Here is an 11,306-nt window from a genome sequence, read left to right on the forward strand (position 1 = left end):
AGGTGAAGGAAAAGACAACACACAATACAGGGAAAGTCAGCACAACTGGACTAAACCAAAAGCTAAGTTCCTGAATACAACCCAACACTTTTAGGGACAGAGTAGCAGGGACCAGGGTCTGGGGACCATGTTTTCAGGGGACAACTAGGTCAACTGGCGTAACAAAGTTTATTAAGAAAATGTTCTGCATCCCACTTTGGTGAGTGGCATCTGGGGTCTTAAAAGCTAGCAAGTGGCGATCTAAGATGCAGCAATTAGTCCCAACTCACCTGGAGCAAAGGAGAATCAAGAACACCAAAGACATGGAAAACATCAGCCCAAGACACAAAAAGGGCCACATAAACCAGAGACTCCATCAGCCTGAGACCAGAAGAAACTAGAGGGTGTTCGTCTACCACCAATGACCACCTGACAAGGAACACACAGAAAGTACCTGACAGAGCAGGAGAAAAGTGGAGTGCAGAATTCAAATTCTAGTAAGAAAAAAAAAAGAAGACCAGACTTAATGGTCTCAGACTGGAGGAATCCCGAACACATGGCCCAAGGCTGTTAAACCAGAACTAAAACCATCCCCGAAGCCAACTCTTCAGACATAGACTGAACTGTAAGACAAATGACACTCGTAAAGAGTGTGCTTCTTCTTAGTTCGAAGAGATATGTGGAACTAAATGGGCAGCTCCTACCCAGAGGCAAGATGAGAAGGCAGAGACAGACAGGAGCTGGTTGAATAGACGCAGAAAATCCGCAGTGGAAAGGAGTGCGCTATCACATTATAAGGATAGCAACTAGGGTCACATAGCAATGTGTGTATGAATTTTTATATGAGAAATTTTTATATGAGCTGTAACCTTTCACTTAAAGTACATTAAAAAAGGAAACTATGAATTGTCTGTTTTATAATATTGGCACTCTGGTTCTTTAAAATATTTCAGCATATTAACCAACAAAATAACTGGATTCCGAAATTTGCTTAAAAACAATCCTGGCTGGGAGATGGCAGTAACAGACGCAACGATTTGTTGATAATCGCTGACGTGTTACCTTGTGATTCCTCACTACTTTGTTCTGTTTGAGGATTTCCACAAAGAGTTTAAAAAAAAAAGCTTTAAAGAGAAATTAGACAAACTAAATATGGCAAATTGGTATTAACTTTGTGATAATAATAACTTTACAACTAACAATAAGCTAATCTGTATATACTACGTAGGTGTTCATTATCCTCGTGTATGTGAAATATCCTCTTAATAAAAAAAGATTTTGTTTGGCAGTCTAGAAGACAACTCATACATCCTTGACAACTGAATAATTCTCATCCTCAGCCACGACAAGTTCTTGGGGAAGGAGGATGTTAGACTGGAAAGTAAAGGACAAATAGGACACCCACCAGACGATCAGCCAAAATAATCAAGGCCATAAAAAGGTGTTATCACACAGCTGCGCCCCTGCTCCATACTTTGAATACTTTTAAAAAGAATTAATGTTTTAAGAAGAGTTTTAAGCAATCCTAGCAGTAAAGCCAAAAAAATGTATAAATTAAAAGCAACTTTTCCAGTAGTTACAGCAATTTTGTCTCCTGTAGCATGACTGCCAGGTCATGTCCATGTTTTCTGCTTCTCTGATTAACATTTACTATCATTAACAAGGATAAAAAAAAAAAACGAGAAGTGCTTTAGAAGTGCGACTTAAGCCCATCTCAACATCAAAACTCAAGAAAACTCCGCCATCCTCCAGAAATTTTAGAACTCTGTCCCCTGAAAATGTTATTCACTTCTGTGTTTACTTCAAAAATACTCTAAGAAAACAAACATTAAAATTGACTTTCGCCTGGCTTTATGTATGAATGCCTAACTGTTCACAATCAGATGACAAAACACTTTGTTTTAATACAAGAATGCTGATGCTGTTCTACAATTTTCTACTTAGAGGTCTTATAACTGTTATAAAAGATCATTCAGCGGTTTTTTTTCTTTTTATTTCTTTTGCTTATACAAGACCCTGAACATGTCCTGGCAACTAGGTAAATCCTTTATTCTAATACACAACTCAGCAATAAAAACTTTCCTGAAAAGGACAAAAGAATCCTTGAAACTGCTAGAACAGTAGATAAAACCAAATTGTGTATTGTAAGGGCAGCTAAACAGGTTGACAAGAGAAAAGAACTGCAATCCACTTTACTTAGGGGCTCAAAAAAAAAAAAACCTTCAGAGTTAAGCTATGTTCAGCAAGATCGGCGTAAACCTCATCAAAATCAACGTTCTATGGCACTCTAAGAACGTCGTACAGTTTATGGCTGCAAAAGTTATTGGAAGAGTGGCTTATTCTCCCAGCAACAATATGTTTATTACGCAGCTGGGAGGGGGGGGAAGAGAGAGGCGGAACGCTAAAGAGAAATATTTCTCCACCTTCAGACACCAACGATTTTATTCCTAGGGAACAAGTGGGCGAAAGACCTGGGTGGGGCAAAAACAAGGGAGACCAATCAGAGCTAGAGTTACAAGTCTGTTAAAACAAACAGATGAAACCACCTCCCTGAATGGCTGGGTCTTGCGCGCACGCGCACACACACTACACACACGATAGGCGGCAGCACCTGGAAACCCACCCCTGCTGTAATATCTTCGCGAAATCACCCGCACCTCCGCCCCACGCCGCCCCCCAAAGTCTGTTTCCTGCCAAAACAAACCCAGTCACCTAAAAAAAAAAAAAAAAAGAAACCCAAACCCGATAGGAGCCAGTAGGGCTGTACCGGGGCCGACCCTCCACCCCGCCTCCGAAAGTAACGCAAACATTGTACCACCCGAGCGTGCAGTCTACGAGGGGGCGTGGGGACGCTGCACTGACAACACTGCGATCGATAATGTCAAAAGTCTCACCAATTCCTCGTAGCTCCTGTTGTGCTCATTGCCCTCCCAATCCAACCTCTTCGGCAACAACTGGAAAGACACGAAATGCACACAAGTGACTACGGTTCAGATGGGGGAGCACCCGGGGGCGGGGGACGGGGCGAGCATCACTCCAGGGGCAAGGTCGGGAGGAGGGGACGAGGAGGGGACGCGGCGGGGCGGGCGGGCGCGCGGACGACGGAGAAGCACAGACCTGGTACTGCTCCAGCTCCTGCACCAGCACCTGCAGCCCATGAGACGTACAGTTAGGGGTGGACCCGGGGTCGCGCCCCCGCTCCATCCAACGCCCTCCACCGGCGACCCCCGGCGGCGGCACCAAGGCCGGGAAGCCCGAGGTCGCCGCCGCCGACCGCGGCGCCCGCACTCACCTGGGCCGCTCTCCGACATGGGCCCGCCGATAGGTACCGGGCGATGAGGAAGTACAGCTCTGCGGGAAAACGGAGGAGCCGGGTCAAGACCAGGGCGGGCGGGACAGGAGGGGACGGCACCCGAGAGCCGGGGCAGCCGGGCAAGCTGAGGTCGGGGACGCCGCGGGGAGGGGCAGTGGCAGCGCGGCCCACGTCCTACCTGACTCGATGAGGGGCACTGGGCGTCGGGCGGGCGAGGGCTCCGCCATGGCCGCGCGCGGGGAGGGAGGCGGGAGCGGGCGAGCGAAGCGTCTAGGCCGCGTCGAGGCCTGACCGGTCCAGCGTCCCTCTATCTCAGGCGCGCCGCCGCAGCCGCCATGCCGTGCGCACCGCCGTCGTCCGACGCCTCCGCGGGGGGAGTAGAAAGTAGTTCCTCCGCGGAGGGGCGCTCGGTGAAACGGAAGGACACACAGCCCAGCGTCACTTGGGAAAGCGAGTCTCGCCCTGTCTCCCCTGACTCCTGGGGGTAGGGAGGAGAATTTGGCGGGTGGACAAAGACCTGGGTCCTAGGCAAGGGAGGTGGTGAGTGGGGGAGGGGAGCGCGCGTGGGCAAGATCCCTGCGCGCGGTGAGGCGGCCTCCCGGTCATTGTGCGGCGCCTGCGCGGCGGCCCAGCTGTGTGGTGGGAGGTTGGGGTGGAGGTTGGGGCACCGCCGGGGGCGGGGACGCGGGTAGGTGTGGGTCGGGTCACCCCGCCCCCGACCCGGGTTCCCTGGGGTCCAAGGGCGGGGGGCGGCCCCTGGCAGCGGGTCCTAAAGGGTCGCCCGCTTTGGGTTGCTCTGAGGGACGTTTCACGGACGGTTGTGCGGGGCCCGTGTGTTTGCTCCCCACGAAGATCACTGGCTTCAACGATGCGAAAGCCTTAATCTCGAGAATTTGGTCGCCGCACCCCAAGCGAGGAGAAGAACGTCGGCCCCGAGAAGCCTTCCCTGGGGAGGGGAAGAGGAATGCGGGGACGCCACAGGTTGGGGGAGGGGACGCCGCAGGCCAGAGAGGCGCTGCGGGTCCTGGCCAGGGCTGCCTCAAGGGCCTTCTCCGAGCCACGGGTCCATGGACAATAATCCTTTAAGGCTTGGATTATGTAACTACCGAGTCTACGTGGCCACATGCATTAGTGAAGATGGGGGGGGCAGGAACATAGAAGAATAAGACTGAGCCTCAGTCCTCAGAGAACCCAACAGTCTAGAAAAGGAGAAAGGGTTAATAAAATGCAGTGCAGCACTAAGGGTATATACCTCGCTGGTGAAAGAAAGCAGCCCAGAGCTGGTGATGACTTAGCCGGATTTGTCAAAGGATGAATATGAGAGGGGACTAGAAGGAAGTGGAAGGGCAATAGAGACAGCAGCCCATTCCAAGGAAGAGAAGCAGGAAACTGCGTGCTGTATTGAGAGGAAACGTGTGTAATTAGGAATCTCTTGGACGATAATAGGATTTGAATTTGGAGAGTTAGGGCCAAAAAATTCCCTTAACTGAGATGCTAGGCTTCTGTCTACACTGGATTCATTCCTATATTCACTCAAAAGGCATTCACTGACCACACTCCATGTGCCCTGTTTTGACCCCTAAGAATGCAGCACTGAGCAAAACAAATATCCCTCCGTTTATGGACTGGACATTTCAATTCTAATTCCTGCTCATTGTAGTAATATCTACAGCATAGAGGTTAAATGTAGTGATTCAGAGCAGACTTGAGCAGGACTGATTGCATGGACCTTGTCACAGCTCCACCATTATTGTGTAACCTTGAGCAAGTCAGCCTTCGTGCCTCAATTTTCCTTATCTGTAAAATGTAGATGATATTTGTGCCTACCTTATAGGATTTTTTTTTTTATAGGATAGTAAGGATTCAGTGGGTTAATATGTGTTCTAGCATATCAAACCCATCCCCCCAAAAAAAACCCCAAACCTGTTGCCATCAAGTTGATTCTGACTCATAGCATCCCTATAGGATAGAGTAGAACTGCCCCATAGGGTTTCCAAGGAGCAGCTGATGAATTTGAACTGCTGACCTTTTGGTTAGCACCCAAGCTCTTAGCACATAGTAAGTACCGTGTACATGCTACCACCAAAACCAAACCCACTGCAGTCAAGTTGATTCCAACTCACAGCGACCCTCTAGGACAGAGTAGAGCTGCCCCATAGAGTTTCCAAGGAGTGCCTGGTGGATTTGAACTGCCAACCACTTGGTTAGCAGCTGCAGCACTTAACCACTATGCCAGCAGGGTTTCTGTATTTACACCAAATAGCAAAATATCTTGATAGATACAGATACGCCACCTGGGTGGCACAAACAGTTAAGCGCTTGGCTGCTAATAGAGAAGTAGGAAGTTCAAGTCCACCCAGAGGCATCTCAGAAAAAAAGCCTGGCAATCCACTTCCGAAAGGTCACAACCATTGAAAGCCCTATGGAGCACAGTTCTACCCTAACATACTTGGGGCCACCATGAGTTGGCGTTGACTTAATGGCAACTGGTTTGGTATAGGTATATCTGAAGGAAAGATACAAACATGTTTGGACTAGTGTATCCTTGATTGTGGTCATATCTGTTCACTCAGCAAATACTATCAAGTGATGAGGTTAAAAATATGAAGGAATAAGCCACTGCTTTGCCATTAAAGATTTCAGTGTCATTTAGGGGAAACAGACATGTAGGCAAACAAACACAAACCCATTGCCGTCGACTTGGTTCCAACTCGTAGTGATCCTATAAAACAGAGTAGAACTGCCCCATAAGGCTTCCAAGGAGCAGCAGGTGAACAAGAACTGCTGACCTTTTAGGTTAGCAGCTGTAGCCCTTAACCACTGTGACACCAGGGCTCCTGTAGGCAAATAGTGCCAAGATTTAGGGCAGAGAGGAAGAGAGATAAACTTGCCAGTGGAAGGGGAAAATGCTAGGTAAGTTTCAGTTTTCCAGACTGCAATGTGGGGAAAGGGATTCCATGCATATGAACAACAAAAGGCTAATACAATAACATTTCGAGTTTAGCATAGCTACTTAAGATGACTCTTGAGATGTAGATACCCCAAAAAACCCAGTGCCATCGAGTCGATTCTGACTCATAGCGACCCTATAGGACAGAGTAGAGCTGCCCCATAGAGTTTCCAAGGAGCGCCTGGCAGATTTCAACTGCCGACCCTTGGGTTAGCAGCTGTAGTACTTAACCACTACACCACCAGGGTTTCCTGAGATGTAGATGCAACCCAGTAAATCTTAGAAGTTTAAATTGAGAGCAACTGAAGGGTTCTAAGCAGGGAAAGATCCCTTTTCCATCTTAGAATGAATATGCGAAAGGCAATACCAAGAGGCAGGAAAACCACTTCGTAGACCCTGAAACAGGAAAGAAGTGAAGATGCACTAGAGCCATGGTTATAAGGTTGGAGGGGAAGAGACAGGATCAGGAATATATAAATGGTTAAATTAACAAGATGAGGTTGGGGCGGAAGAATCCTACAAAAATCTCAATTTAGGGGCTTAGTAGGTCAAGATTGTGCCACCAACTGAGATAATGAATACAGGCTGTAGCCTGTAACAACGTGATAATTTGAACATACAGAGCATGTATTCCCTTGGGACAGTGTGATCCGACACTACTATATTACCAAAGTTAACAGGTGACAAAGACATAAAGAGAGAATTTGAATGTTCAAAGATTGACCAAGGCATTACATAGTTTATTTTGTAACAATATAAAAGTAAAAAAAGAGCTCCCAAAAGATATTCAAATGGTGCTCATTGTCCAGAACTATAATTTTGATATGAGTAGCATGGTAACCATTAACAAGAGATCGGTGAAATGATGGCACGGGTTTTCCTTCACAAGAGCACAAATGGTTCCATTTGTGTCTTTACAACTCAACTCTGAGACCTATGACAAAAACTATCCCCAGATTTTAAATATACACTTAAAGATTTCTGAAAAAAGGCAGAATACCTGCCACATTCAACCCCCAAATCACAGAAATTTGACTTCCACATACACCTACCAAGAAAAGGAAAAGGGGACACATTAGTTATCAGCAAATCCATAGCGGGCATCAGCCAGAAGTAGTCTTCAAACAAGAAGAAAATCGTGTCACACAAGTGAAGCCAAACCATTTCAAATGCACACACTAAGGTTTGCTTTCATGCAAATGGAAGTAACTTTTGAGTTTAACCACAGGAAGGCTATATGGAAAGCTATCTATAATTTGCTTGGTAAACAAGGGTTCTAAGACTGCAACAGCTAGTTACATCAAACAATGATGATGTCTCCCATCTCCCCTACAAGGATGCATCTTCCAAGGTACTAACCTGTTTTAGTCCTTAACAAGCAACCCTTCTCCTGAATAAACATGGCTAATCCTCACAGCGGCTAGTGAGTAAGAGCTATGGCTACTAACCAAAAGATTGGCAGTTCAAATCCACCACATGCTCCTTGGAAACCCTGTGGGGCAGTTCTGCTTTGTCCTATAGGGTCACTATGAGTCGGAATTGACTCCATAGCAATGGGTTATGCGTTAATTCTTACAACAGCTCCTAGTCTGGTGCCATCAATATGCTTACTTCACCCTGAAGAAGCTGAGGCCCTGAGAGACTGAAAATGGCCCAAAGGCATGACACTAATGATAGCCTGGCTATAAACCCAGGTGGGACAACACATACTTCAACTGAACAGAAAGCACTGCAAAATTCTTTCTCCCTCCATTACATTTCACAAAGGAAATCATGGCCTAAACAGTAGGAGATTTACACAAGAGAATTTACAGCCAGGACGTGACAAGCTGAAATTTGAAAACTCATGTAACAGCACTTGACATGTATGATCTTATTTACCCCGGACCACTCTGAGTTTTAGTCTGTTATCTCCACTTTAAGGATGAGAAAACTGAGGCAAAGTTTAGAATTTGCTTTAGGATGAAAAACCTTTAAAAAAAGAAAAAAAAAGGAATTCAGCAAGTCTTCCAAGTCATCACTTAGGAGGCACAAAAGCACTAACTATGGAAAGCATATCCGCAAAATGGTGAGCACACCAGTCTGGCTCCAACAATTCACTTAGAAGAGTGGTCCAAGACCATGGTAAAAGAGTACTTTGGGGTCAGTATTGAAAGACTTTGAAAAATAAGGTAAGGAAATCTGAGCAGTAAAGATCTTGCAAAGAAAACTGGTTATCTAATTCAAATCTTAATATCAGTATGTTTAAGGCAAAATTTAACTGACTTTAAATTCATTCAGCAGGCATTGTTGAGACATGTACAACACTGATATCGTTCTGAGGGACATGAAGTTGATGACATTGAACCTACAAAAGACTGATACCATAAAAATGAATCGGTACACGTCAGTGAAATCAAGTTCGCCCAAAACCTGGATCGATAAATTTATTCCACAAGAATTTTATTGAGGGTTGTCCTCAAGGCAGGCACCATGTGCTAAACACTGGCTCCTGAGTTTCTGTTGGCTAAATCCATCAGAAATAAAATACTTAACATTTTGATAGATTTTTCAGAGGCTTTTGCAAGAAAAAATGAATAAAAGTATCTGATCTTTCTGTAAGTCTTCAGTCACTAGAAGACCTTGCACTTTATTCCTGAGGCGCCTCCTCCTCCACTGGTGGTTTCTTCTCTCTCAGGACCTATTCTACCTTTGAAGTCTAACACAACCAGCTGTCCCCTTAATGCTACTTGTCCCTGCCTCCCTCTGCAAGTTGCTTCTACGTTTATCTCTTCCCTCTCCAACTTCTACCTCTCCCTCGCCATTGGCTTCTGTCCCTGTTTGTTCCCACATTGCAGGCATTGGCCTGTGTCCGTCTCCAAGTCTTACCAGTTCTTACTTTGAAATGTTTCTCACAAAAGAAAACAGTGTGGATGGACAAGAGACTGGGAACTTAGGGGCTGGAATCAGAATATTTCTGTATTTGAATGTCATGAACACCACTGACCAGTCGAGTCACCTCTGTGGCTGTTTTTTTGGTTTTTGTTTTTTAATCTTTAAAATGGGAATCATACCTAACAGATAACATTCATTGGCTATTTGTGTATCCTGGACACTGTGTTAAATCATTTATATGTGTTATTTAATGCTCATGAGGTAGCTAGAATACACAAGGTGTTCTTGAGCATTTCCAGAGAAATGGAAAGCTCTTCATACAATGCCTAACCCTCAACGAGATGTTATACAAAAATAATTATTTTTCTCTCTGTTCCCACATGGTTCAGGACCTCAGTCACCAAAGAGCCTCTTCAAATGTCTCCCAGACTTTTTCACCATCCATTTTATCCTATCACTGCTTTTGAATTTCCTTAGGTACAACTTAACGTATTGTTTCTCTAGTTAAGACTTTGTCTTTTGCTATCACCTCAAACCCACACTTTTTGACTTGTTTTTAAAGCTGTGTGGGATGTTCTGCTCTCCATCCTTTGCTCTCCTGCCCTGTGCCCAAGAAGGCTTACTACGTACTTAGCATTAAGCTGTCTTGCCTTTTGCCTTTCAGTGGGATTCATCTAGTAGGAGACACCGTTAGAAGATGGAAGGGTAAGAGGAAAGTGAGATTAGAGTTCCTATTTTCCCAGCTTCCTTCCTGCCAACCCACAGGTTGGCAGTGGCTAGTGTTTCTCTACAAATGCCATACTTCATGTGGGACAGCCACATGGATATAGTAACCCTCTCTGGGTTTTAAGACCACTGCCTCCCCAGCACTTCAGGACTTGGGCTTCTCCTCTGAGCCAAGTGGAAGCCATTGGCGGGAGCCTGGGGTGCTTCACCAGTCCTTACTCATTTACGTTAACTCCACACAAAACTAAACCAAAGTAACCTCTGGGTAGATTCGAACTGCCAACCTTTCAAGGCTTAACCATTTGCTCCACCCAGGGACCTCACTGTGCGGGATAAATTGTGGAGAAGGAAAATGCATTCGTATCCCTGTAAGCTCTGTCTCAGCTGGTGGTATTTTCATGACAGCACCAGAAGGCCAGGTCTCCAGGTATGTAATGGGTCAACAGTTTATGCACAGATCTAAATACCACACCATCCAAAAGATATATGAATGAATGTCAGGAGCATACAATTTCAAATCTGGGGTTACTGGTTTAGAAAATTTCTCATTAAAAATTGTCCAAAGTAATCAAAACTCAGCGAAATTTGAACATAAGGTTTATTGTGTATAAAGGGAGACCATTTTGATTCCAGAAAAAGCAAATGGCTCTGTAAAAATGACATGGCAGAAGCATCTTACCTCCTCTGACTTCACAAGGGGGAAGGAGAGTCAAGATCAACAGCCCAAGGCTGATTGCTACGAGGCAGAAGTCAGATATACCTCCTCTCTCCACCATCTTTACCAAATGTGACACCATCCAACCCTACCACAGCACTCTCTACTTCTGGGCTCGATAATTCATTGCAATGGCCATACAGAACTCACAAACCATACTCACAGTTACGAGGTTCTTTAGGGAAGTGAATGGTTACAGTTCACGTTCAGGAATGCTCAGAACACAGTTCTTCAGTCAGGACAGCCTATTCTCAGCTGCTCCTCCCGGCAGGTCTCTCTGTGGCCCTCTACCCCTTGGCCTCGCCTCTGCCCTCCTCAGGCAACTGTTACAAAGCTCTTTTAGCTCTGCTGATAAGTACCCAAAGGTACCCCACTCCACCAGTAAGCCTTGGCCCAAAGGCACTCAGCTCTAGCTCCTTCGGTCTGCAAACCTGACTCTACCAAGTGCCTGGAGGCACCCTGATCTACCAGCAAGGCTCCTGCCTGAAGGTCGTCAGCTTTCTTGATCTGTGGGCCGGGAAGCCCAACACGCTGTCTTCTGCTGGTCTTCTGCCTCTGCTGCCACCGTTTCTCTGCCACTGCTTCTCACTGTCTTCAGTGTTACAGCTCTTTCTCTCCCTCTATCTCTTGGTCTCCTGGTTCCAGGAACTTCTCAGTGCAGATTCTGGGTCCTTTGGGATAGGCTCCACTCCAGGCTCTTCTTTCTTGGTAGTGGTGACATCCTCCCTCCCGTCTCTGGAATAGCTCAT

General features: G+C 46.0%; 1 protein-coding gene across 2 annotated transcripts in view; it reads right to left on the reverse strand.

The window, feature by feature from the left end:
- BRWD1 (bromodomain and WD repeat domain containing 1) overlaps positions 1 to 3,602 on the reverse strand; it is a 125,279-nt gene extending 121,677 nt beyond the window's left edge. The window contains exons 1-4 of one of the 2 annotated variants that reach the window (XM_064279460.1): positions 3,471 to 3,602; positions 3,272 to 3,330; positions 3,097 to 3,126; positions 2,874 to 2,933 (exon numbers count right to left, since the gene is read on the reverse strand). In XM_064279460.1, coding sequence (XP_064135530.1) covers positions 2,874 to 2,933; positions 3,097 to 3,126; positions 3,272 to 3,330; positions 3,471 to 3,519 — 198 coding nt within the window. In that variant the 5' untranslated portion in view covers positions 3,520 to 3,602. The remainder of the gene's footprint in view (positions 1 to 2,873; positions 2,934 to 3,096; positions 3,127 to 3,271; positions 3,331 to 3,470) is intronic. The other variant, XM_064279459.1, reaches the window with a different exon arrangement.
- Positions 3,603 to 11,306: the final 7,704 nt, after the last annotated feature.

The sequence above is a fragment of the Loxodonta africana genome, chromosome 2 (genome assembly GCF_030014295.1).
Source record: "Loxodonta africana isolate mLoxAfr1 chromosome 2, mLoxAfr1.hap2, whole genome shotgun sequence".
Classification (NCBI taxonomy): Eukaryota; Metazoa; Chordata; class Mammalia; order Proboscidea; family Elephantidae; genus Loxodonta; species Loxodonta africana.